Source organism: Anser brachyrhynchus, assembly GCF_964034855.1.
Source record: "Anser brachyrhynchus genome assembly, chromosome: 10".
In the NCBI taxonomy this organism is placed as follows: Eukaryota; Metazoa; Chordata; class Aves; order Anseriformes; family Anatidae; genus Anser; species Anser brachyrhynchus.
In genome coordinates, this window is record NC_137705.1 from 24,021,283 (window position 1) to 24,049,211 (window position 27,929).

Below are 27,929 nucleotides of genomic sequence, written 5' to 3' on the forward strand. Positions count from 1 at the left end.
TGCCAATAAAGAAATTTTTGGTAACTTTTCTGTTATTGGGAAGAGTTTGAATACAATCCAGTCCAAAAAAATGCTGACTTTCCTAAATAGGGGCTGTGTTTTTGCAATAAAGAATACTGGTCAATATACAAGTGAAGGAAAACTGAACCAGATGTCAGTAATAGGACCACAGAATGTTGCATTTGCCCAGAATCGCTATTTTAAACACACGATGTTGGTCTACTGGTTTGTGGGATAATACATTCTTGGCAGCCAGAAGGAGTTTCGATACATTAGAAGGTTATCCTTGGGAGAAAAAAAGAAAAAAAAAAGAAAAAAAAAAGGAAAAGGAAAAGGAAAAAGAGAAAGAGAAAGCGAAAAGGAAGAAAAGCAGCAGAAGAGTGGTAGAAAAGGCCACTAATTCATGATGCTCTCTACAGCACAAAAAATAAATAAGTAAATAAATAGAGATTTATTTAGGAAATCAGTTCAAAGAAAAATCAGTCTCAAAACAGAAGGCTTGGTTTTTATATTAATTTTCGTTTTCTGTTTTACTTCCTTGCTACCAATACTTTGCATTTTTTAGGGACTCGCTGCTTTCTGCCCACACACTCCATTTCTGAGCAAGTCTGAGGACAAACAGGTGAGCTTCCCTTGTGTCAGCCTCTGTGCATCAGGCTGGGGGAACCTCACCCCCAGAAACCACGCACACAGCCCAAACCAGACAAAACCCAGTCCTGAAATCTTATTCGCCTTGGAAACCACAGGAGGATCCTGCTGCCACCACGGGGATTACGTGAGGAAGTTGTCTGCAGCATCAGGTCATGCTGCCCCAGAGTTGCTACAGCAAGCCCTGGACGCCATTTCCACACAAGCAGCATTAGCCCCAGCCCCTACCCACTGCCAACAAAGCCCTTAACCCATCTAACCCATCCCTAAAATGCTTTCTAGCTCACATTCACAGGGATTTGGGCTGGGATTTTTTGTTGTTGTTGTTTTTTTCCCTCCACTTAAAAAGTAGTTATATCTGTATTCCTTAATATAGAAATAAATTTTTGAGATGTACTTTGTTTGTTTGGCAAACAATCACTTCCTTGCTTTACCATGTAGTAAATTTAAAAATCATCTCTGTTCATTGTTTTAACAAATCCTCCTCTGAAAGATAATTAAAACCACTTCCCAATATACAACCAAAGTTTTATTTTATAGTCTATCTTCCATTATGGCATAATCCTTTCTTTAAAAAAAAAAAAAAAGTGAAATATACAAATCACGCAAGACAGAAATATGTACATTAAATGTACAGAACAAAGGAAAGGACATAGAAGATTTACATATCTGAATGACAAGTAAAATATTTTACATTAAATAGTGTTTTAATAGCTAGGATCATGAGATTCAGTTCTGCTCAGACAAAAGTCACTAAAAAGGAACAAGAGAGAGGTGATTCAGCAAATGAAAAAAATGATCATGGTTTTTGTATAATAAAAACCAAAAGTGACATATTCAATGAATTAGTGCTTTATTTATCTTACTTTAAAGATATTCTTTGCAAACATCTGAAGATGAGGGGTAAATATGTCCTTGTACAGTAAATTAAGAGCAATAAAGCGCCATTTAAGAAGCTGATAAATGATCAAGATGAACTTAATGATACAGCTTATAGGCTGGTGAAAAGTTAAGGCTTTAGTACAACTAGGCTAAAGTGAAAGATTTTCCTCACTTGGTATCTGCAAAACCAATTTCTTGAACTTGTTGGATGGCACTGAGCTGGAATGAGGCCTCTGAACCAATAAGGAAATCCTGTGTAAATACATATTGTTCAACAAATAATTCCCATTTCAAAAACTAAAAACCAAGGGCCAAATGCAGCACATTTTGGAGTTTTAAGTTGTCTCCTTTCAGCAACTAATGATGCCTCTACAGTGTAAGTGGAATAGAAGTATCTCCAGACCAGTATCAATGCAAGTGCAGGGTGCTGCCTCTAACAACTGACCAAGAAAGTCCTGAAGCTGGAAAAAGGCTTACTTCTTCGTGATAATCCTTAAAACTCAAATTATAAAGGCTCTTAAAAATAATAATAATTAAAAAAAAAAAAGTTAGATTCATCAACAAACCTGAAGAGATCTGGAAAAGAAAATGGGGGATGAACTGCCCCTGTAATTTAGAAGTTTTATTATTTCTTAAATCATTAAAATATATATGTACAAAGAGCTTTGAAATATCAGACACCAGCAGACCACAGTTTTCCCATACATATGTAACTGCTCACGTATAGTCTGAACAGTTGTAGTGTATATCTGCAATATATTACCTAAAGCATGTGTATTAAAGACATAGAATGATAAATTTGGTATTGCTGCAACATTTCATTGAACTATAATAGCCAGTTAATGTTATTACAGTATGAAACTATTGTCTCTTTAAGTGAAAGCGTTCCCAAAATCTGCAAAAAAAAAAAATAAAAATTAATCATTCCAAGAGTGGCTACCTAATGATTTATTTTCTCTCATAAAATTAGAGAAGTTATTTGTCAAGCTGTGTTTCGAAAGATAGCCAGCTATTACACCATTTTTAAGGCATTTTCAAATTTGGGGAATTCTGTTTTCAAAGGGCTTTCCAGGCTGGGAGACTGCAACTTTGCAAGCTTGCAACTTCGCTGCCTGCAAGTACGCAGCCACCCTCCCACCAGGCTGCAGTGCCCCACACAACCAGCACCTCGTTGGCTCTTGATACGCTGCTCTGTGGGATGAGATACTTGAATGCCACAATTAGCTAATAAGGTCAAATTCTCCCTTGCGGAATATTTATGCTATACATCAAGGCAGACTTTTTGTGTCTTTTTGCTTTTTTGGTCTTGGTAGGTTCTGGAGCCAAATTCAGTGAGTCAGGAATAACGCAGTTGAAGCCTTTATGATCCTTTGCTCTTTACCCTCCAATGACATTGCATACTTAAGCAGGCACATTCAGATATGCAACTGATACTGCACTTCATGATGAATATACCACCCCTTATTTACAGAGCCCTAATTGTACTGAATAGCTCTATAAACCCTATTTTGATAACTACTAGTGTCTGAAATCAGAAGTCACGGACAGGTCTGTATGTTCCTCACATCCATAAGGATTGTTCTAACATCCCAAGCACATTACATGGTTGCTCTGCCGACTGCACATGTATTATGTCCCATGGGACTAAATTAGGATATGTTGGATTTTCCCCTCAAACTACTCTATAATTTTAAAGAAAAGTCAAATTTTTTGTTTTACTTTGTAAAATAAATATCCTCAGGTTCTCCCCCATTATTGCCAAAAATATAAGCCGCACACAGTTCTGGGATGGACACAGAGAGGGTTCCAGGCACTTCTCTTTGCAACCTTTGCATTTTTCTTTTTTTTTAAATTTTTTTTAATTTCTCCTTCCCCCTGCCCTTTTTTTTTTTCTTTTTTCTTTTCCTTAAAAGAAGACAACAACTCATTGGACTCTATAAATAAAGCGGAGATAGTCCTGTGGAAGGGGAGAGGGGTCTGCACCCCTTGTGGGCAGGTGGCCACAGTTCCTCCCACCTCGTCCGTCTCCTATTTGCACACAAACTGGTCCACAATCTCTGTGCACAACTTGCATTTAACGTAGCAGCACCAGTGGAACTTGCAGTGGCAGCGCTCTCGCTGTACTGTTTTGAACTGGTCATACCCCCGGCCGCAGCACATGAGTTCACAGCCATCCATGCCCTCCGAGGTCTTATTGCAAAGGCGGCCCTGGGTACCCAGGGACCCGGTGCTCTCATTGCGCACACAGTAGTCGGGGCTGGGATCGATGTAGACAAGGTCGTGGATAGTGGGTGCGTTGAAGCGACTGTTCACCTGCACTAGCTTGCCCCGGCTGTTGAGTTTCATGGCAGCAGCACTATCGTATTTCTCCTTCAGGGCATCGCCTACCTTGCGGAAATCGGCAAGCTGCAGCCAACAGGTCTTCAGGCTACAGGAGCCAGAGACACCGTGGCATTTACAGGCCACGTCAGCCAGGTTGTACACAGTCTGGAGAAGGCAGGGCGAGAAAGGAGAAAAGATGGTGAAAGATTAGCATAACTGTGACAGCATTTATGCACCTCATTTCTCTGTCCCCTTCCCCCTTCTCCTAGCATCCTCCTCCCTCCTGCAATACAGTGGGAGGGCAGAGTGCAAGCTCACCCCATGCACCCTTGTTAACCCAGACAAGGGGGCAAGGGAGAGGGGAGAGTTTTTGCCAGCCTCTCCCCACCACACAGACAGCCATAGCAGCACACACACAGACCAGACAGCAGCATCAGTCATGCTGCATTCAAATTTTAGGAATTTGCTCTCATGCCAGCAAAGGATTTTGCTGTTTCATTGAGAAATGTAAAACATCCCTTTAGTTTCTATTCGAGTTACTCTCTCTATTGATCTCAGCTTGAGGCTTCAACTAGGGAAAGAGTTAAGATTCCTCTTGTTCCTGGCTCAGTTGCAGCTGATTGTCTACTCCTGGCTCAGCATTCCCCTCCTATCCCAAATACTGCTCTACAATAGAGACTTCATCCAAGAAGAAACCCCCAAACACCTATGGGTGGAAGACAGAGCTACACAGCAATATCCTCTTTACAAAGCTTTGGCAGGGAAATATCTCTCATTTGCCCTGTACAAATAGAAATGAGAGTCAGTGTTGACAGTGCCCCAAAAATCCTGGGGTCTGACACATTAGATGATACCGTAGACAACTTCCACCCAGCAGTTACAGAAAGTCTCAGCGCTGCCAAATGGCACTGCAAAGATGAGGCTGAGGAAGGAAAAAGCTGCTAGTCTCCATAAGCAACCGTGAAAGTGTCATTTTTCTTCTCACTAATGGTAAATTGGCCTGTCCACTGCTTTCAGACACCCTCCTCTCACATTTAAATACTATTAATTTTCAATTATCTTTCATCCTTCTTCACCTTAAAACACAAGTGTAAAGTCTCCAGCCGACTATTTCTGGCACATCAAGCTCTAGGAAAATAATGATTTTGGCTCTTCATATTCAGACTATTAAAAAAAAGTTTACACCAGTTCATTTAAGGCATTCTTGAGATTAAAGAAACCATAAAGACATATTTAACCATAGAAGATGATGTTTTCTAATAACATGGAGGAGCTTTTCGCATCCTCAAAGCAGGAAAAAAAAAAGTGGGAACAATCCTACAACACTATTCCAGATGATGAGGCTCAGTGCATCCCTCTTCCCCCTAGCACACACGGCGCCAGCTGGAAACACAAACTAATAAAATTGTACAGAAAGTGTGCAGCGTGCTAGGCACTTCTACTGAACCAGCGTGGAGGAAAACGCAACCCACTCTGGTCCTGGTCCTTCCATGGGAAAGGCAACCAAGAGCAGCACAAATTTATACGCTCTTCACCCACCTATACCTGCATTTTCTATTTTCTTGTCTTGCCTATTGAAACGGAGACAAGCTTGGTGGCAGATGACCTCCCAGGCTTTCCCCAAAGGGAGGGACGTGTGGGGGCAGAGGGACTTACTCTCCTCCCGGCCTCGTTGTTGTGCAGGTTCATCATGATCCGGGCGCTCTCATAGGAACCTCTCTGGTAAACTCTCTCCCGCTCCCGGGCGTCAACGAACTCCTTGGCGAAGCGGTATCCATACTCAATGTTGTCCCCGCAGCCACCCCACAGCCAGTCCCGGGGCAGGTCCTTGGGCCGCGCAGCCCGGCTGCAGCCGCAGGAGGAGAGCTCACCCTCCCTGCAGGCGCGGCTCATGGCGTTGACCACCCCAGCTGCGCTCACCGCGTAGGTGAACGCTGTCTCCCGGCTGCCTGCACGGAAAGATGAGCAGTGTTACGGGAGGACCTTCATCCACCACCCCAGCCCACCCAGGTGACCAAACCCTCCAGGAGCCTCCAAAACTCATTCTCCTACTGAAGGGCAGAGTAACCCTGAACAGTGCTCCTCCAAAAATCTCTACTCCAAAAACAACCCCACCAAATGAACCCCACCCTCAATCCCACAGGAGCACATGAGGTGTTTGTGAGGAGCAGTTGCCTCTTGTTGGTAGTGGGGAAGGCATGGAGCTGGAAGGAAGGATGTGGCAGGGCAGCGGCCCCGAGCAGGCCACCAGCCAGGCCATGGCAGCCCTGCCTGCTGGGGTAGGGAGGGGAGAGGAGAGGAATGAAGTAGGCTCCCTGCCCTTCAGAAGAGAGAGATGGTAAATGCAACTTTTAAAAGGCCTGGTTCTTAAATTACTACTTCTCAAAGATGATTTATGCACTTCTCCCCCTTGCTCCGATTTACTTAAAGTTATAGCGTTTTACAAAGCCTTCTGGTATCAAAAGAAACGCACAGCAGAATTCCACACCACTTCTCACTCTGCACACAAGCCACTTCTCTAGGAGGCTAATGAACCTAACAAACAACCCGAGCTGCTCAGTGCCCAGCACTCCAGCTCCTGTCGATGTGGCAGGTAGGCGAATCTATGGACAATTGTTTCTACCAATTACAGGGAAGAAAAAACCCATGGCACAAGCAGGCCTTGAAAGTTTTATTCTGTATCTGGTGCCCTTAAATGCCTTTAAAACCTCAAGTTTCAAATTTGGGGAAGAAAAAGTTACAATCCCAACAATGCAAGACTTGGCTAAGTAGCACCCTCTTGATGGTATCTAAAAACACCTTTACGTAGAGCTTGAATTTCCCTCTTTTCCAAGAATGCCACAAGTTTTGAATGAAAGTAGAAGGGCTTTCAAAAACAAGCCAAAATAACAAACAAACAACAACAAAAAACAACACCCTACAAAACTTGTACCAGAGATCCCACTTGCAGTTTGCTTTTCATCTTAAGATACAGCATCCCACTCGGTCTTTTCCAAGAAAGATTCCCAGAATAACTAAGAATAGACTAACTATAATCTTGTTATTTTCAATTTATATGAGTTAAATTCTATTCCTAATCTTTATTCTAATCAATAGATCAAGCTAGTTTCCAATCTTGATTTTACAAGTTTCTCAGGGAACAGCATGGGCCTTCGTAAAATTAGGGCTCTAAGAGGCTGCATTTTGGACATATCCTATGTATTTAGGCAGCAATATTTTGAGGCAGAAGCTGTTTGTACAAGGCCTACCATAACAGGCCAAATCTAATAGGAGCTTTTGAGCACTTTTGGAACATAAATAATTCACAGTCTGGTCCATATTTAACATCAAGATGACACTACACTCAGAGCAGCTTTGTTAATATAACAGCTGTCATCCACTGGATTAATTCTAGTAATAGATGCTGTTTCTAAATGGGAAAAAATCAGAAGTCTCATGTTGGGAAAGATCACATTTAAGGAAGATGAGAAGCACTTTGCCCCCTACTTACAATGCTCCATTCTCCCTGACACCTGCTTGGGAAAGTACTTACATGAATTATGGGTATAAAGGGTTACAGGAGCAGCCTTTTTTGGTTAAAAAAAAAGACTTGGCTTTATGTGCTGACTTATGCCTTGCATTTAACGCAAACTATAGCGGGGGGAACCTCATACAGATTTTAACGTTCCCGTTTGTTCTGTAACACACATTTCTGGATTAATTCCTTAAGCAAAATTTCCACTAGATTTAGAGGAAAGAAACATGGTCTGCTTTGGACCACAGGACTCACCTCTTCCGTTCCATTTTATTCTTTTTCTTGTTTAATTAGTTTGTGCTTTCGCATGGTTAACAATACTGTTTATTGCAGGATTTAATCCCATAAAGCTAACTTTTTTATTATTATTAATATGAATTATTATCTCAGAGTGTATTTTAAAGAACTTGTTTTTAGTGGGACAGAGAAGAAAATGCTGGGGTACAGAAAAGAGAGTTGCCCCCAAGCTCCCTCCGTGAGCATTTAAGCAAATTATAAAATAACATCAAGTGCTGAAGCAGACTTCAAGCCCACACAGGCTGCAAGTCATCACTGCCTGAAGTCATCGACCCCAGCAATGCATGAAGGGTGACAGTTCCACATGGACAAGTCACTCTAAATTTTCTATTATTTATTTATTTTTAAGTCTTTAGGCACAACTGTGCTTTCCTTCACTGTCCGATCTATCTTTTCCCACAGGCCAGCATTTCCCTCCATTGTAGCCATGGCAAGGAAACACACATTCCAAACACATTTGAGTCCCTTCTCTCCCATATACAAAACATAGAAATGGAACTGTTCAACATCCATACTCTGTAGGAAGCCACCCACAGAGCAAGGAGCTGAGCCTTGATATATCACTTGATATGAATAGTTCTGCAATAACAGAACTTTTTTTTTTTATATACCTGACCATAAGATACAAAATGTTCTTTGTCCTGTATTTTAAAAGCATTCAGCATCAGGCAGCAGGCATGAATAGACTGGACCCCAACTCCAGCAAGCTGCTGGGGGAGGATCCAGTTATTTTACTTCATGTTAGCACTTTGCTGTTTGAAAGCCCAACCGCTGCCAGCCCCGGGCCTGCCACAGAGCCAGGAGATGGCGCAAGGCGGGGAAGGCAGCGAGGACCACAGCCTGACCTGGGAACCATCAGCAAAGAACAAAAGCCCTGAAACTCTGCAGTTCAATAAGCCACAGAGCAAGTTTCCAAACCCAGTGCTGGGTTTATTTGTACAGCTTTAGCTAACTTTGCCAGATAAATCCTGGAAGAAAGACTGTCCATTTATGTGCTGCAGTAATTACTGCGTTGTCAGTCAGTGCTTTGCTTAGGCGCTCCTCTGTGCACAACCAGCAAGAGAGTTAGCTCAGATGACAAAATCCTCCCAAACTACGTGCATTCAGTCCCCGGCTACAATCTTCTCACATTGGTGAGAGTAAGGAAATGCTGACAGCCTTCGACAAGTCAGCATAAGGCAGGCTGAAGTTAAAATGGATGAGGCTCTAAAAGTACCAATTTTTCCTTCCACTCAGAGGACGAGCAGCTGGTCATTACCGAAAGGTCAGCATGAAATAATACAACTGGTACCGACAACACCTTTCTTGTTCTCAATGAATACACTCTTTAGGATCTTTAACTCTTGAATATGGCCATTAACCTTGCTTCCATCTGCAATTAGAGTAAGTGGCTTAATTACATGATAAATTGCTGTGTAGACATCAGCTAACGCAGTCATATTCAGGAGAAGGGTGCGGCAAAGTTATTTAACTTGAAAGAAACCAACTTTAAATAGATCTGTCATACTTCGGGAGGGCAGAAACTTCTATTCTGGAGACAGACACCACAACTCATGGGCCTGATCCTATACATTTCTTCACACCAGTAGTCCCCTTGAGCTAATTTTTACTTGCTTGAATAATAAATAAGGGATGAAAGGTGAAGGCCCAAATTTCAAACAGATTATTTTGCTGGCATTTGTTAGATTATTAGAACAGGAAGGTCTACAGAAAGAGTTTTCTTTCATGTTTCATATGCTAGTAGACTTCTGCTCAGGTAGGGCAAAAAGTAAACTCTACAGGGGGGTGTTAATACTGTGCTTGGAAAAAGTCTAAGGAAGATTGTTTGTCTGAAACCAGCTGTTTCAATTAGATACTTTTATGCAATAGATTTTATTTGGAGATTGTCAGACAAATAAAAACAAACTCCTTTTTACAAACACTGAGAACAAATATGAATTGATGGTATTCCTTCAACTTTTACTGGAGTTCATGCATTTACTGATAAACCTAGCTTGGATTTGATTTTAAAACCCTCCTTTTTAAAGCAGGCCAGAAAAAAAGCTGAAATAAAAACTTTTCTTTAGATCTCCAGGTAAAAAGCAATGCTGAGTTTGTTAGTCACTGATCACTAACATAGAAGTTCAAAACTGTCACACAGAGAAACAGCTTTTCCAGTTGCTTGCACAGGATCAGCAATCCAACCTGGGGAAGTCTGAGGAAGGTTTCACCATGGACCCAGTTCAGTAGCACTAGTTAAAATTTTGCCAAGGACTTTAAAACACAACGAGTTCCTTAAATGACAGGAAAAGCAGGCAGCACGTGAACACTGGAGAAGCACATTTCAAAGACAATCTGATAGGGAAAGGGTTGGGTGCCCACCAAATTGCGATAAGAAGTTAAACAGGAATCTGTATCTCCTACCAGCTACGTGATTACATCAAATGCAAGTTGCAAGGACAATCACACGTTCTGCCCTGACAGAACTGATTTCAAAGAGATTACCCTGCCGTGCTATTTTTAACACAAACCTAGCTTCCTCAGAAAGAGAAAAAAGTTACCATACCTGGAAATAAGCAAGAAGGAATTGCCTATAAACACTAACAGACAGACCAGCAATTTTCAGTTAACCTCCAGACCAATGCAGCCACTAACTTTGGAACTAGATAGGGACATCTTTAATTTTACAAGACGCTGCTGTTTTTAATTCTCTTAGATTGCCTTTATTTTGTCTCAGGTTTTCTAAAAGGAGATGCCAGGGACACATTTTCCTTTCTAGTGTATTCCCATATGCAGATGTATATTCCTACTTTGTTTTCCAACAGACATGGCTGGACAGTGGTGGGAAATCACCTCCAGCTAAAAATAATTCAACTCCTTTGCCAACTTTTAAAAACACTTGATCGTATACAGTGTGCAGTAAGAACCTGGCAAGAGCTTCAAGTGCAGAACATTATGTGCCATACATACCCTTAGACAAGAGTTTAATCATAAAGATGTTGCTTCCTACCTATCTGCATGACTCTGCCAAAAACAGAGTTGTTGTCCACAGTGCTGCAATTCCATCTTCTATGTCTGAACTGATACTGGCATTCCTTAATGCCGGTCTTTGCACCCTCTCCAATGAACTGCATATGGTCCTGATACAACTGGCAGAGTTTCTTCTGTCCTTGGGAAAGCCCTGCTAGCTGGCTACATAGTGGCTGGGCTCCTATTATGTATACCTCTGACATCTGAACAGGGTTCATGGGGTTCATAGGGTTCATCCCTAAAGACCTGCATAAAGAAAAATTTCGATTAATAAAGAGAAGACAAAAACGTCTATAAATCCCAAACAGAACTGTATTGTATATAAGCATTGAGCCTCCTGTTTTTGCTATCAAGATGAGGAAAAAAATAACAAAAAAAAACTAACAACAAAAACACATAAATATGAAACTTACTTTAAAGACAGCACAAAAGTTATTATATCCCATCCATGTGGTTATCACCATACATTAGGGACTGAAGTAAGACACAGACTTGGAAGACTTGCACTAGGCAATCTTTCACTAGCTCAAATGGACGTAGTAAAAATAACAGAAGCCACAAACAACGGCAAGGCCAGAAAATACATAAAGTGAAAACAAAAAAAGCCCCCCAAACCCACTCTATATTAACACACATTTTAGATTTAGGTCTGGATTTTCAATCTGTTCTATCATAAACAAACAGGGAAACCTTTAACATGCCAGAAGTTGGAAACTTGCTATAGACTACTTCCAGCTTCTTCCGAATGACACAGAAAAACAGAGGCAAGTATAATCACCGTAAACAAAATCAACTTTGTTTTCTTAATTCTTGAAGTACTTTTCACACAATATTTCAATTAGAAAGTGGCTATTAATCTCAACAGGATCAATTGAAACAGCGGAGAAACACCTATTTCAAGAACTCCCCACATCGTACCCTGTAGAGAAACAGATAATTTGCCAAAACAGAAACAAAAATGTACTTTTTTGGTAACAAAATATATTTATAAGCATTTAAGCCTTAAGCTTATTGGAAAACTTCAAACCTAAATTTTAATCTAATAGAGGTTTTCAGTGGTAATTCCATATTTTCTTTTATACATAAAAAAAATCTAGTCTACAGGAGTTGAAATGACTCCTTTAAAAGAATGCAATTCTAGAAATTTAAAGATGGTCAAACCCAAAGAGAATCTACTTTAAACCATTCTAAAAACTCTGAGTTTTACAACACAAGATCCTACACAATTCTGCTTGCTCCAGAAACACGTTCATTTTACTACACAACGTATTACAGCTAAAACACGACTCCCCTGCTGTCTCCTTCATGCACTGCTCCCCCAGAAACAAAGCACATACGAAGTAAATAGACATTTAATCAAGCAAAACTTGACTCCCCCTTTTAAAATCAAGTCGATACGAGATGCTTACCACCAAGAGCTGGCTTCTATTACAACTTGGGTAAAAGAGGAGAAAATGGCCAGAGCCACTATGAGGTACTGAGAAGCCATTGTACTGCCAACTGTCCCCAAAGCACCTCCTTGGATTAATACTGCAGTGGATTTCTAGAGGGGGGAGAAAAAGGATCAGATTGTTTATTGCTTCTCAGACCATTTTCGAGCATTCAAGTTTAAACAACGGAAGTATCCGGGCCCCTTTTAACTTGACGCTGACTCGCCTGCCCTTCTCCCCGCCGGGGCTTCGGTGCCAGGTCGCGGCTGCCGCGCCAGCGGGCACACCACCACCCCCGGCCAGAACCCACCCACGCCCCCCCAAACCCGGACACCGCCTTCCCGGGGCGGCCGCACGGCGACCCGTGCCGCCTGGCCCCTGCCCCGCCGCCCCCCGCACCCTGCCCGGGACGGGACGGGACGGGACGGGGCGGGGCGGCAATGGGGGGGTCCCGGGGGTCCCGTCCCTGCTCCCCTCTTTGCCCCAGTGCCGGGCATTACCCCATTGCTTCCCGCTCCGGAGTCAGCATCCGAGCGGGACGGGGGAAGCAGGTCCCCGCAGCCCCCGCTCTGTGCTGGCGCTGCGGTGACAGCCCCGACGGCAGCGCCCGAACCGGTTGGGGTCAGGGTTGGGGTCGGCGCTGGCCCGGGGAGGCGGAGGGGACAGGAGCCCCAAGCGGCGGCCCCACAGTGAGTAGGAGGCCGGCTGGGGAGCCAAACGCTTCCCCCGACAGGTCCCGCGATCTCCGTCTGCGTCCTCACACGGGACTCTTTAACTCGCTAACCAGTCCCATTCAAGTTTTTTTATTTCCCCTCCCCTTGGAAGGGAGGAAAAAAAAAAAAAAAAAAGACATTTCGACACTTGGGGGCTCCCTATTCATTCTCAAAAAGCCCTTAATGCCGAAGCCAAGGTGTTCTTAATTCTAATTTCTTTCTGTTTGTGAAGGGTCGGGAGAAGACCGGGGCTGCCACGGAACCTGCCTGGATACGCGTGGGGAAGGGCAGCCGGCAGCACGCGTAGCCCTGGGCGAAGCCTCCCCGGCCCTGGCCGCCCCCTGGGGGGCTGCACAGCCCGGGGGGGGGTCCCAGCTCCCCGGTGCCCGAGGCGGGGCCTGGGGTCCGGCAGCAGGACCCCGGCGGTGCCGGGAGAGGTGCGAGAGCCGGGGCTGGGCAAAGTGTGGCTGGAGCTCGCTGCGGCTCCCAAACGCCAAGGTGTGGTGGTGCTTTGGGGGTTTTCTCGGTTTGCTTTGCTGTTTTTGAACCAGGAGCTATGCAGCTAACACCACAGAAGTGCCACGGTTCGGAGACCCCCAGCTCGGTGCCTGCGGGGGGCGGCGGGGCCGGGACGTTGGGGCCAAAGCCGCGCTGCCTCGGCCCTCCCCTTCTAAGAGACCTGGGTGTCCCCTTGGGCCCTGCCGCAGCCCCGAGCCCCCAGCCCCGGCCCGGCGGCCCCCGGGGAGCCCTGGCGCCCCGCTCCCAACAGGGGGCGGCCTCGCCCCGGGAGGCGTTGGGGCCGGGCGGCTGCTGCCCCTCCGACGGCACCTCCCGGCCCGCAGCGGGCCGCTGTCGCCTTCCTCGTCCTCCCGAGGCAGCGAGGCCAGGCGGGAGGAGGCACCTGCGCCCGGGGGCCCGGCCCCTCCGGCTGACAAGCTGCCATCAAAAACAAAAAGGGAAAAAAAAAAAAAGTAGGGGGGAATTCGCCGGCAGTATTGGCTATCAGGAGTGTGAGGCACCGTTTTCAACTTTGTAGGGCCACCGAGATTGGTTTCGGGTATTTAATGCACCCCATGCGGAGCCCTTGCTCTTTGCTGAGATGAAAAGGGAGGCTTTTACAGATCCTGCAGCCGCGGGCTCGCCTGTGATCCTGTTTTACACGGGGTGTCTGGAAAGCCTGCGAAGGCATCTGGTTTTCTGGGAGCACTACCTGCGGGAAGGCGGCATCCAGAGCCCCGGCTCCGGGGGGCTGTAAACCGCGGGCCGGCTCCGCGGTGAAGCCCCCGGTCGCCCCCTGCTCCCGGCCGCGGCTTTGGCAGCCCCTCCAGGCGGTCGGGAAGCCGGGCGCCTCCCGGCTCCCGGCCGCGGCTCCCCGGGGCCGGTCGCGCACCCCCGGCCCGGGGGGCAGCCTCGTTCCCCGGCCCTGCTGAACTCTCCGTGACCCTCCGAGTGCAACCGATTTAGCATCCAACTGACAATTAAAAACAAACAAACAACAAAAAGCCAACAGGCTTTCCAACATGGAGTCCTCGCAGCGCCGAGGGGACCCGAGGAGCCTCGCTCCTCCGCTCTGCCCCAGGCGGGACCCTCTGCAGATGCAGAGTGATAATCTCCAGAAACTTAGAATAAAATTAAAAGGGGGGGAAGAAGGGGGGGTGACTCTGGGTCCTCCGCTGGCCCCCAGCCAGCTCTCCTTAAAGGTACAGGCCACCATTAGCGCCGACGTTGAGCTCCTCCATAGCGATCCTCCTCGGGAAAGTTTGGGAAGTTTGGAAAGATGTCTTTAACTCGCCCTGGGAGCCGCTGCCAGAGAGATGCACCGGGACGCGGCGGGCAGAGCCAGCCCGGCAAGTGTCCTTGCGGCGGGCAGCTTCTCTTCGGGGGGAAAATTGAAAAACAGAATTAAAAAAAAAAATAATCCAGGAGCTTTTTTCCAGGCGGGGAGCAGCGGGTGAGGGCGCAGAGGTGGGAGCTCCCGGCGGCGGCTCGGGGGGGGGGGGGGGGGGGGGGGAGGGCGAGGGGCGCCCCGCGCGCGCCGGGGTCCCGCACCCCGCGGAGGTGCCGCCCGCCCTGCGCGCCCCCCGTGGGTGCGGGGGCTCCCGGCCCCGCACGGACTCACCTCCATCGCCGCGGGATCACCGAGCGAGAGCAGCCAAGTAATCCAAGCAGAGCAGGGGGGGGAAAGGGCGAGGCGAAAGTAAAATCCTGGTTCGCAGGAGCCGGGCGGTATACTCCCTCCCAGGCAGCGGACGGCGGCGGCGGCTGCCGGAGGAGCGCGGGGGCCGCGGAGCTGGCGGGGGGCGGCGGAGCGGCCGCGCTGTCCGGCGCAGGCTGAGCGTGTCCGACTGCGGAGCGGGGCACCAGTGCAGCCTTCTTTCCAAGGTCCATCAGCAATCGCAGTAATTAGGGCTTTCCACCACCAGAAGAAGGAGGAAAAAAAAAAAAGCCAAACAACAACAACAACAACAAAAAGCCAACCCAACACACGCACACAGCGCCCGTGGGCGTGATTGCGCGGAAGCAAATAAAAAAATCTTCACAAGCGGCAGCGAAAGCGCCGCGGGCGACGATCCGTCCCACCAGCCCAGGTGGTGCCGCCGCGGGGCTCCCCGCGCTCCCACCCGGCCCCCGGCGGCGCGCACCCTGCGCGGCCCCGCGCGGAGCGGGTGAGGGGGGGACGAGCGGAGCCGAGCGGGCGCAGGGCTCCCCCCCCCGGCCGCCCCCCTTCGCTTCTTTTAAAGGCTGGGAGTTGCGGAGCCGTGCGTCCGCGGCTGCAGAGCCATCCTCGGGCTGGCTCCCTCCATTTTACGCACAGAAGGAAAAAAAAAAAGTCAAAAAAAGAGCCCAACTTTAAAAAAAAAAGTTTCTGCACAACCAAGGAAGGGGGAGGGGGACCCTTGTGCACGCGTGTGTCTGTCTTAGGGGGCAACTGATCCTGCAAGGCGAGTAGGGGCCGGGGGAGGGGAGAAGTCCGGGGCTTCAGGAGCTGCGGCTCCCCCAATCCATCGCGGGCAGAAGCCCCCAGCGCCGGGCAGCGAGCGACGCGGGGCGGCGAGGGCGGCCCGTCTTCCTCGACTCTACCCCCCGCCCGCTGCAGCCGGCCCGGCTCCCCCCGCGTCTCTCCTTCTCTCCTCTTCACCCCGCTGCTTAAAACTGTTTAAAAAAAAAAAAAAGGGAAGAATGAAAAATAAAAAAAAAATGTTGGAGAGCCAACGGCAGCCGAAAAACTTCCAGCGGAGCGCATGCGCTCGGAGCCGACCTATTGCAGCCAGTGCTGGATTTTAAAGCTGTATGGCAGCGAGCGGGACGCCGCTGCAGCCCCGGGGCGGGCGGGGATCGACGGGGCTGCTGCGGCCGCATCGAGGCCCGGGGGGGTGCCCCTGGACCCGCTTGGTCCTGCTGCGCGGTCTCCCTCCGCGCAGCATCCAGCCTCCCCGGCCGACCTCCCCGCGGCAGCGGGGCCCATCGCGGCCGCCCCGCCGCTTATCCGGGGGGGGGGGGGGGGACGCACGCGCACCCCCCCCCCCCCCCCAGGACGGAGATGTGCCGGGTGGCCCCCGCGGAGGCTCCCCCCGCGCACATGTGCGCGCAATGTGCAGCGCACATGGTCGAGCCGGAGGGGGCTGCACCGGCATTCCTGGCGAGCGGCTCGCTTGACAAGCCTTGTTTATCGCTTGCTCCGAGAAGCGGGTGCCGTTCCCCAAACGCTGGGGGACGGAGCGGGCTCGACGGCTTGGGTTCCTCCTTCTTCAGCGTCTTTTTTTTTTTTTTTTTTTTTTCCGCCGTAAATTTGGCAGGTTGTTGACAAAGCTGTTTGAGTTAAATCACGTAAGCTCCATTGAGCGCTCCGGCCGAGGAAGGGCTTCGCGGCCCCTTTGTACTTCAGAGTGCTTTCACCGCTCTGCAGTCCCCGGCCAGGGTTTTTTTATGGCACCTCTCCCATCTCCCCGCACCCCGCATCCAGCTCCGCGCTGGTCCCTCGGCGGGGGGCTGCAGGGGAAGGGGGGGAGGGGGTGCGTTATCAAAGCGGCGCTGGGAAACCCAAACGGGCTGCGAGAGCAGCTCCGCTATCAATAAACGCGTTCCCTCCTTCAAAGCCATCCCGGCGCGAAATAAAATCCCTTCTGGAGCCCAGCGGGGAAGGCACATCTCGGCCGGTCCCCCCCGGCGCTGCACTGCCAGGTAAGCACAGCCCCGCTGCCGCTCCGGGCGCCGCTGCGCGCCCTCCCCGCGGCCACCAGCCGGGGACATCCCCCCTCGCCGAGCCCCCGATCCCTACTGGCCACCCCCCTCATCCCCGCCGCCTTGCCCGGGGCGTCGAGCCCCGATGGCGCCCCCCGGGAACCGGGAAGCGCCTTGCCGGAGGAGACCCCCTGGAGGGTGTCGTGGGGCTCCCCCGGGATGGGGTCGGGTCCCCCCGGGGGATGCTCGGGCCGCACGCGCGCAGGGACGGAGCGGGGCGGGGGGCGCGGAGCTCCCCAGGCACCTGCCCGCCGCCACCGGGCCCGGGGCCGCCGTCGGAGCGCTGCCGGCGGCTGCCTTCGCTCCCTGCTCCCGGAGCAGCCTCCCCATTAGGCGGCTTCGCGGCCCGAGCTGCGGTCCGCTGCTCCATGCGGCTGCTGAGGAATTTATAAATGAGGTGTAGCATCAGCTCCCCGGGCCGGGAGGTGTATGCCGGGGGGGGGAGGGGGTGGGTAAAGGGGTTGCGCGCTCCTTTTAGGAAGACCAACCTTAGTTTTGTGCCTAGTAAATAATATTTTATTGCCTCTGGTTTACTGTGGCATTTCAATTATCCCCTTTAGGAGTCTGCAAACTGCGCAGGTTAAAGGTCATTTCTCAAATCACTAGAATTAGTAAAGAATAGCAGAAAATTGTAAAAAGGGGAGGGGCCGTGCCGTAGAACAAGCAAGATCGCCTGAAATAAACTAATAAAGAGCCCTGAGCTGTTTGCCTCTCTCATCTGCCCTCCAGAGTGGTTTCCCACTGTGCCCCGGCACAGTGCCGTTGGGCAGGGCTGCAAAAAAATTAAAAAAAAGTAAAAAAGGCAAAGCCCACACCGGCTCTGCACCCTTGCAGGGTTCCCCAAGTCGTTGCTCTCAAAAAGAAAAGCAAAGAGGGAACTTATAAATCACGGGTGAATTTTTAAGCCATGGCGCATGGAAGTGGAAATAAAGGGCAGAAATCCAAACATCCTGCAAGGCTTTAAGAATTTTAATTTCTCCTTGCTATTTAAAACAGCTGGGTGAAGCTAGAGGGGGCAGAGGGAGAAGTATTGACAGTGTTACAGGCGTTCGTGCTGCCATAGCCTTTGTTTTGCAGGTTCGCTGGTGCTGGAGCTTTTAGGTTAACTGGACAATGTTCTGGTGTGCTTTACTGCCAACATCCAAGAGTTTTCACGAGGAAAAGAAGAAAAGAAAAAAAAGAAAAAAGAAAAGAAAAAAAAAAGAAACATTAAGTAATGTAGTAGGAAGTGCAATGATACCACTGAAGGTCCGAACAGCAGAACCCCGGAAGAACAACACTGCAGGCTTTTAGGGATGAAGGTCTGCTCTAGCGCTGCTAGCTCAGCAATTCTCTATAAGACAGAAAAAGATTATTTCTGGCATTTCAGATGTGTTTCTGCCATTCTTTTCTGCAGAGTAATGCATTTAACAAAGGACTAGTCACATTGGAATATTGTATGCATGTGTTCATTTTAACGTTCAGTGCTGCTGTGTGATTTATATCTTTACACCTTGGCCAATGGCAAGTATCCAGTCAGAGGCTGATAGGCACGTTTTTCCATCACAAAGAACCCATTTGGGAAACAGAGCTTTCTAGGGAAGAAGGTAAATTGCTGTATGTCTTTTTAGTTCGTCATAGCATTTGAATCCATAACAATAGGAATTATTACACATGTCACACTGAAACCTTGTGAAGGCATAACCCATCTGCAGCTGCTTTGGTGTTACTATATATAGTCCATCCCTGTATATGTTTTTGGGGGTGAGAGCCATGCATAGCACCGTAATGACCATTTGGCAAAGCAAACATGTCACGTTGCTTTGAACACATAACCTGCACTCTGCCCACCAGCACATCTTCCCGAGGGTTGACTTTTTTATTTTAAGCTTCGAGGGACTTAGATGTAACTGTCTTGAAATCATATATGCATTTTCCTAAGGCTATTTTCTTTCCTAAAACATGCTATTGCTTTTCTCTACAGACCACCCTGTCATCCAAAAGAGGGCTAAACTACAAAAGAAATGCCAAAGATGATTTTATGCCAAATCTTGCAATAATTGTTATGTTCCTATATCCTCAGCCACTAGAATCGAGAAATAGCATGAGAAACTCCCTTTCTTTTTCAATATTTGTTTTATATTTCTAGCTCACGTGACTGCTAAAGAAACTTTGACAAGTTAAAAGACTAGAAGACAAAAGAAACACTTTGGATGTCTTCCCCCATCCCCTGCCACTGCCCCAAATTCACGATGTTGAAAGAAGCCAGGACATTTAGGAACAGCAGTAACCACTAAAGAGGAAGAAATGCAGAGTCTAGCCCAGCATTTGTCTTTACCAGATGGAGACCTATGTTACATACAGTGAGATGCAAATAAGAGGCAGCAGGCAACAAAGGAAAACGTAGAAGGTAACAAAGTCACACAGATTCTCAAAGTCACACAGTATTTACACCGATCTACAAACCTGCAAAGTCTGTGGAAAGACATACACCATTTTATATGTGAATTAATGATAACTATACCAATTTGTTATTACTACTAATGAACTACATAACAAATACACCCTCAAGACACTCAGCATTTGTTTGCATTATCACCTGGAGAAAGACAGTTGCGGACTCATTTTTGTTTTTCAATGTGCAAAATGGGCGAGTTCTTTTCATTCCCTCCTCTCCTGAGGGCTGCTGAACCTTGCTGCCAGTGCTGAAATTGCTGCGCAGGTACCATGCGTGGGTGAGTTTGGTCATGGAGGAAAATAAAGGTACAAGAGAATCTTCATGAAGATGAGAACTGACTCCAAAAGCTGTTGAAGTGGGATGTCAGGTGGATGCTGCATCTAGTGGGGCACAGGGAGCCACTGAGGTGAGGTCGGGCCACGTGGCAGATGACCAAAAAACACCCTAACAATCTATACTTCGTTGCCCCTCAGTGTCAACTGTTGCTGTTCATGGGGAACTGGTGCCGTGGGCAGCTGCATAACCCAGCCCTGGCTTGGGCACACCAAACTGACGGTGCAGGTGCTGACACCAATGCAGGTGTCCAAAGGAGGTGTTCAAGGTGGCCATGACACCTCTACAGCTGACAGGACATGGGAAAGCTGCCTAGGCCTTGGTTTTCTGTATTAATATAGACCACAAAACGGAAGCTTCTGGCGTTTTTCTCTAGAATTTGTTGTTGAAGGTAATCATCAAAGAGCTAACTTGTGCCCCAGGAACATTTGTGGCCTTCTCCATCCTGCCTCTCTTCCGGCAGGCGTCCTTCTCCTTGCACCTTTTGCCTTGGCTCACAAGCTGTGGCTCTTTATCTCAGTGACACCCCTCCTGTCCGCATCTCAGCCATGCCCCTCCTGCCACCATATGTCATTGGAATGTTTCAAGTAGTGAGTCTGGTTTACTTAAAGAATAGTGCTTTTACAGGAATAATACTTTGCTTTGTTTCCATTAGGACCTTAAAAAAGAAAACATTTATGGGAGGAAAAATAAACAATCCCACCACCACTCCTTAACAACAGAGTACTTTCCCTCTCCTAATGCTACCAGTGCCTTCTTTCAATGAGGCCGAAGGCACCTCCCACAAACTCTGGAGGGCTCTTACAGGTTTCTTCTGAGTGGCCTGAACCTTCCTCTCCCCAGTACACACACAAAGGCACACACAGGGTTCATTTTCCAGAGACGACCAGGCAAGGAGCTTTGTTGTGCTGACCATGGACCAACAAAGTCTCCTGGCTGCTCCTTAGAGAGCTGCAGAGTAGCTGACGAATCCAAGCAAGGCGATAGCCACAGAGGGTCCATACAGGAGACAACAGGGAAAAGACAGGACAAGGCCCTTTTCCACAATGTACCCACATCACCCGCCTGGCACAGAGCTGCTCTTGCACTCGGGTCTCTGCCTTGGGGCTTCAGGTTCCCAGCTGCAGCAGCAGTGAGGTGGCTGAAGCAGCCCAGCACTGGCTGTAGGGCTGAGGGAGCACCCTGGGGTGACCCTGCACTGCACCAGCCGGCCGCATGCTCCAGTTACATGGTTAATGCACCCTGGAAGGCCTGAGCTGTGGTTTGGGGCCACATCAACCATGCCTCTTGGGCCACGCAGAATTGTACTCCTACCTTAGCGAAGTTTTGAATCCCATATTCGGCCTAGCGGGTTGTCCTGGTGCTGCTGTGATTTCTGGGCCATGCTCACGACCCACAGGTAGCTAGGGTTCCCAGGAGATTTTACTGGTGGCAAATCAGCAAACCATGAGCAAGCAGACCATGAATTTACATGCAGGGAGGGGAAGAGAGGAAAGGACACCACAGAGAACCCATGAGCACGAACCAGTGTGACAGCCACTCCTGACACGATCACAGCCGTGTGGCTGCCTGGGGCTGCGGCCGCTCCTGAAATACTTACCCCAGGAAGGATTAGCAGAGCAGGCCTGAGTTTATAATTGCAGCAATATTAGATCCCCAAAGTCTACATAGCTCAAGGAGGAATGTAGGTGGATGCTGTCTGGTGCTCTGACCTGAAATATCTCTAAGCAATTTTTTAAATATGTGCACACATACGTATCATCAGTAAGGTGTGTTTAAGAGGTTAGTGCTTATATGACACTTATCTTAAAGACTGCTTTAGATAATTCATCATTTCCTTAGAACTAAAGATATGTCATAACAGCTAAGCCAATGTCTATTTGTCTGTGACTGCTCAAAGGCAATACAATTCTGAGCACAGCTATCAATCTATGCACCCTGAGCAACATATCCGATAAATGTAACCCTATCTTTCAAGCTCCATAACAGTCTGTGAACTGACCTTGTTTCTTACCAGTTTATTTGTAATACAGCATTGTGTAGCAGCTAATTTTATTAAGACATTTAAGGTCTAGATCATGACTTGCTGCCTTAGTGGTACTATTGCCTTTATATTTTCAGGGCATGATTAAGGTCCTATTTCAGTCCTACATTATTTTCCTTGATCTAAATGAAAATTGTGGAAACTTTTGAAAACAGCACTGATGGTGTGAATGTTTGACCACAGTGGATAACACAAGGCTAAACTGATAGTACAGCCATGGGACCAGGCTGAGCAGTGTGTCAGTCATCTATTCACGGAATAGATATAGTGGCTATGTGTGTACACTTGGCACTTAATGGCAAGTGCTTCCCCTGTTAAAATCACTAACCCAGGCTTAAAAAGTTGGAAATTCATTTTCCATGGGCTGCCTCTCATTCTCTTCTCCTGTTTAAGAGCCTGAAGACTGTCACTTTTTTCAGGACCAAAAAAAAAAGTGCTCCAGGTGTAGTCATGAAAGAAGCAAGGGCCATTATGGTTGAAAGCATGTTGTGGTAGCAGGCTGGACCTGCCAATGAAGTGGATGAGGGCTGCTGGGGTTTGGTATAAAAGTCCATACAGTGTGTATGTGTGCCTCTTGTTCTCTTTCTTCTTTCAAAGGCAGAGAAAGACAACCCAAGCAGCTTATTGTGCAACTGCAGCTCATAAACTCACGGCGATGTTCTTCTATTCTTTATAATGTTACAGAACACTGGAAGCCTTTTTGTCAAGAAGCAGTATTTTTGCTTCTGGGAGAGCATGACATGTACTCATTAGTGCCCAGTGTGTTTCTTTGAATAGCTGTAGTAATTGCCCAGCCCTACCTCATTGGCATCTGTCCTGGTCACAGCGTTTCTTCCATCCAAGCAGTCAGTATTAACCTATAATTCAAAGCATAGTGGTGACTTCATGATATCACTTTTAACAAAGCAGCCAAGCAAAGGAACAACAACAGAAGGAGCCACTTAATTGCTCAGTAATAGTCATCACACTTTAGTTTATCTAATTGTCTTTATTATGGGTTGCCAATTTAGCAACTTTCCTTTATTTAAGCAGCTGATTTGCTAATATTTTCATAAATCACTTCCTTCTAGAATATGAGTCACAGAGTAGTTTAACCAGAGCAGAGGTGGAGGTACCGACCTACAGTTTGTAGTGAACTCCACAGGATAACAGAATCTCATTCTTTTCTGCAAGGCTTTATGCAGAATATTTGTTGTGTTTTCTTGATCAGCTACATGTATTTCTATGGAAAGATAGAAATGAAATGCCAGAGGCTAACATTCTACCTGTTTTTCAAGCAAAAGTGCATTTCCGTGCATTTCCATCAACTCTGACTATTTATTTATTTATTTATTTATTTATGTGACAGCACTAGTGTGAGAGCTGCATTATCATGAGTTGGATGTCATGAGGACTTCTTAAGGATATTTTCTATGTATTTCCATAGAAGGTGGTAGCATTTCTTCCCTATTCTGCAACACTAATTTGTGTTCCTTAGGAAAATATTCCCAACTTTTTCAGCATTTTGTTGTACCTCTCCTCTTTATCAAAAAAGTGCTTTAGTCCCAACATGATTCTCTAGGTATGAAAAAAGGTGTATAGAAACACATTTTAAAAAACACTTAAATGTGTGACAGAGCAGGGCTTTGTGCCACTAAGTAGACAGGGTGAGCTCTTCAAAATATTGGACTTCATGCTTGCCATTTGTACTGGAATGAATATTGACAGTCCTGTCCCCGAGACTAGAATAGTTTTGGGGAGAGCATTCCTTGTCTGAAATACAACTTGAGCAGCATTTTATTATACTGTGACCCTGTGAGTATACAATCAGGAGGGCCTCCTGGGGTTTATTTCAGCTGATTATGGAACACAGAGCAGAATATAGCCAGTGACCTCTGTAAATGATCACATATTTGACTTTTGGATAAGAAGTCATCGAGTCATAAATGATTTATCTGAAAGATTCTATCTGATCTGAGACTAAGCTTCTCTCAGCTGCATTAGCAAAGCATGTAACAATTTATAAATTTCACATACTGTACTACTTTAGAAAATATATTTACATTTTATATTCTTTACATATATCTGGACTGGATTTTGAAAGCTAATTCAAACTGAAATCACATTTTTAAAATATTTGTTAAAAAGCCCTTCCTAAAAATGTGGTATTCATTTTAAGTTGATATCCTGTATTTAATAAGAATTGTTAATGTTGTCTATATAGCATAATTACAAAATTGTATTTAGATGCAGCACTAGAAGGAAGCGTCCTTTTCGTCTTAATTCCTGTGGTGCAAGTAGGATGTGTGTAACATCAAAACTATCATCTTTTCAACTGCCATTTTGTTTATAGCATGGTTTTAGGAAGCAACTTTCACATGTTTTGGATATGCAAATATGAAGAAATTTAGCAAAATAAAAACATCTGATTTTTTTAATTTGTCCCATTCCCCCGGAGCCTGACCTTCATGAAAGTACTAGGCTAGCACCCATCAAGGCACTGTTCGTTTCATATGAATTACTCAATTCAAGTATCTGATTTGTTTTATTTCCAGACTGCAGTTCACTGTCTCTGTTGCTGAGTAATCAAAATTCTTCTCAGAACTAGCTATGGTGTCAAGGTCCAACAGATCAGTTTCAGAAAATGCCTCTTCAGCCCAATTTCTCACTAATCGCCCTGAGTTTTACAATCATGTAAGGTCAAATGTGTCACAATTTGTATTTGGAATTTTAAAAGTAAGAGGGAAAAATAATCATTGAGTCAAACTGATTAGAAAAGTGAACGCTAAAGAATTGGCACTTCTAAACAACCTGTTTTCAAATTTCCTGGTTTGCCTGATACACTGGAGCACTACTGATGGCAACTTCATTTGTATTAGGAAAACTTCACGAGGTTTTCTATATATTCAGCCCCTATCCTGCAAGATGCTGATTATATTCAAAACCCGCAGAAAATAAAAGAAGGAGAGCATCTTCACACAACCCTGCACAGCACAGGACCCACGAATAATCCATGTCTGAAAATTGTGTCTCATTTCAAACAGTCTTACCTTAGGTGCCTCCTGTTATGCCATGCAAAGTCCTCTGCACACCCTGGAGAAGATGGTAAAGCAGCTGAAGAATCACAGGATTCCTTCAAAAAGATGTTTTCAAAGACTGCATATGGCACTTTGCATGAGGTAATTTAAAGCTAAAAATGTGCAAAGCACTGCAGAAAAGTAGAAAAATCAGTCCTGTGTGCTCCTGTGACTGAAACAGAGAACAAAGTAGCAGCAAAGCATAAACATTTTAACCAAATCATTCCTTGTGAGGATGTATGTAGAGAACAGATGTGGACAAAGATTGTTATGAAAAGGTATCAGTATGATTGTGAGCATTCACATTACTGTAAAAAGGATTTATAATTGATTTCAGGACCTATGTCCTGTAAAAATTTGCCCACATGAATAATTGCATTTTTCTTCTATAAGCTATCTGGCTAGCTATAGCCAAATGCCAGGCACTGATACCCCTTATTCACTTGAGGAGGACAATACTCTGTAATTCCTCCTGACTTCAGCAGCATCATTCAGGGAAACAAGCTGTTGCTGCTCTCTGATTTTATATTCTTAACCTGTTTCAAAAACACTAGTCACATTAGTAAACAGATCTCTGTATTATAGTGCAGTAACTACATTGAGTGCAATATGCTTCACATAAGAAATAATGTGAGATATTTCAATTAATTTAGATGTAAATTGCAATAACTGCTGGTAATCTGGAAGAAAAAATAAGAATACCTGCACAATACTCAGGTCTGAAGAAGAGGCTTCCACCAAAATATTCATGTTTTTGTAACCAAGAACAAATTCCTTATCACATGAGATGGACAGGTCTTTTCCTGTAGTTTTCAGACCTTGATGCTTTATTAACCAAACTCCTTGCTTCAGACTTGAGCTCATGTTCACTGAGGAAGTACAAGGGGTAATTATGCAAGTCTTTCCTTACCTGTCATAGGCAACATTCACAAGGGAGATTTACAACCTTCAACTTTCAGATATGGAGATTGGTTGTTTAACGTCAGTGAGAATAACTCTGACAAGGTAATTGGCATCGGAACTGGAACAAATCCTCTAGAAACTGGCTACCTGGACAGCCCTAGGAGTTTGGCTTTCTTTTTTTTTTTTTTTCATCTTCTTTTTCCTTTAGCAACCCCCAGCTAAAAGATTGGTCAGAAGTTACTTTGTTTTAGAAAACAGACTCAGATATAATTCATTTTACTCCCTGAGGCAATAGCAAATTTATCTATAGCAATAGCAAACTAACCTATAGACTGAATGATAGGTACTCCATTGTAACATATACCACGAGGTAAGTGAATGAAAAGTAGAGCCACTATAATGAGAGCCTATGTTAAGGGTAGGTAAGAGTGCTGACCTAGAAACACAGTCAGGACAACTATAAACAAAACAGATTGTAAATGACTTCATCAATGAAACCTAAGAGGTACTTTCTTATCACAAGGCATTCAAAAAGTCAGGCAGTCGGTTCATCTGAATTACATTTAGCTCAAATTTTGATAGATAAAGGAAATGCTTTGGCCCCACACTCCTGTAAACATACATATATGCTCCAGAAAGAAGAAAGTGGGGTACAATCAGAAACCCACTGTAAGTCAATAGTCTTTCAGTTCACTTCGGTAACCTTTGGGTTAGTCCCTTAATGCACACCCTTATCATGACTGACAACAATCCTGCCTTCACACGTTTGATTGATCTCAGAGTAGAGGAGGTTCAGAGGGCAGGAGAGCTATGCATGAGGAATATGGCTGGTCCGTAATGACTGTGCTTCTGTGACCCTTAGTGGATTGCAATAAGGATCTTTTATTAAAACAAAACAACTGTAAGAGCTTCAGGGCAGATCTGTGTTCTCTTTTGGCCTGTGTTAACCTCTAACCAAAATCTGCCCATTAAAAAAAAATGTACTTCAGCTGTCTTTCTTTATTTTTAGAAGTTTAAAATGAAATATAAAGCCCATAATAAAATGCATATGAGGACACAAATCAATAGACTTGAGAACTATGTTAAGAACTACTCAGCCATATAGGTCTTCATTAGCAAGGGTGTTCTTCTTGTGAAATTCAGAAGATATTCTCTTGTATGCATGTTGTTGTTCACAATATTATTACAATATTATTTATTTCTATGGTAACCAAAGCAGCAAATATGGCGATATTAGACAACAAGGATAAAAAAAAAAAAAAGCCATATTGCAAAAGAAGTCAACTAAGAGCCAAAACAGAGGTGTTTAGATGATGGTGTAATTTGCTATAATAACTGTTTTGCTGCATATTTGGCAAGCCCTGGATAACTCATTTATGAGGAATGCACTTGTCCAAAATACATTCAAATAAAAAGTAGTTACCATGCTACATTATCATGCCTTCTGCACAGATATTTCCTTTCTATAGATTTTCCCACGACAAGAAGACTTCTCGCTGAACTCGGGTTAACTGTAGATTGGTGGTTATTTCTCATGTGCAGCCTTTCCAAAGTTGGTTAGGTGATGTGGAGCCACACATCATCAGTCCTTTGCTATCTGGAGCTATCTAACTTCCTCATGTAGCCTCCCACTCGCCTCTCTGCTGTCTGCTCCATCTGGAGGGAGCTGGCTGCTCTCCTCCGGCCCTGGCTCCCCAAGCACAAGGCAGCCGGCAGCTGCCAGAACATCTGCTGTCTCCTGGCCTCACTCGGGTGACTACCCAAAGCATGGCCTTCTAAAGTTGGACACCTGCCTCCACTTGAAACTGGATGAGTTCAAAGTTCTTGGATTTGTCCTGAGACTTGTAGCGACATGGGAATATATGGCATTGCTATCTGTAACGCACAATCAAGTGCACATTTCAAAGGGATACATGTGTTGTCATTAGGACGCACTGGCGTTTTGCCTGCTCTTCCCCTGCGTCAGTGGTCATCTGGTTTTAGAAGTCTTATTCTGAAGACAGAGTCATTTTGAAGAGCAAGAAGTGGAAGAAATGTAAAACGAAACAAAATAAGTGCTTAATTCTGTAATAGTGTCCATCGAAGGTGAGATTCTTGGC

At 46.0% G+C, this 27,929-nt stretch overlaps 1 protein-coding gene and 1 long non-coding RNA gene across 3 annotated transcripts; one reads left to right on the top strand and one right to left on the bottom strand.

The window, feature by feature from the left end:
• Window positions 1–1,155: 1,155 nt before the first annotated feature.
• On the bottom strand, window positions 1,156–15,506 carry WNT5A (Wnt family member 5A). Of its 2 annotated transcripts, XM_080605905.1 has the most exons (6): window positions 14,935–15,506; window positions 12,603–14,690; window positions 12,082–12,215; window positions 10,653–10,918; window positions 5,509–5,801; window positions 1,156–4,017 (listed from the first exon to the last, which is right to left on the bottom strand). In XM_080605905.1, the coding sequence occupies exons 3-6, from the start codon at window positions 12,159–12,161 to the stop codon at window positions 3,559–3,561; spliced, it is 1,098 nt and encodes a 365-aa protein (XP_080462031.1). In that variant the 5' UTR covers window positions 12,162–12,215; window positions 12,603–14,690; window positions 14,935–15,506; the 3' UTR covers window positions 1,156–3,558. The 2 variants fall into 2 exon arrangements, with proteins under 2 accessions (XP_080462031.1, XP_080462030.1); XM_080605904.1 differs by lacking the exon at window positions 12,603–14,690 and having other exon boundaries at window positions 14,935–15,501.
• Window positions 15,507–16,186: 680 nt separating this feature from the next.
• Window positions 16,187–27,927, top strand: LOC308200324. The gene is made up of 3 exons (XR_013955481.1): window positions 16,187–16,997; window positions 18,135–18,643; window positions 19,186–27,927. It is a non-coding gene; the product is annotated as an uncharacterized lncRNA (long non-coding RNA).
• The last annotated feature ends 2 nt before the right edge of the window (window positions 27,928–27,929 follow it).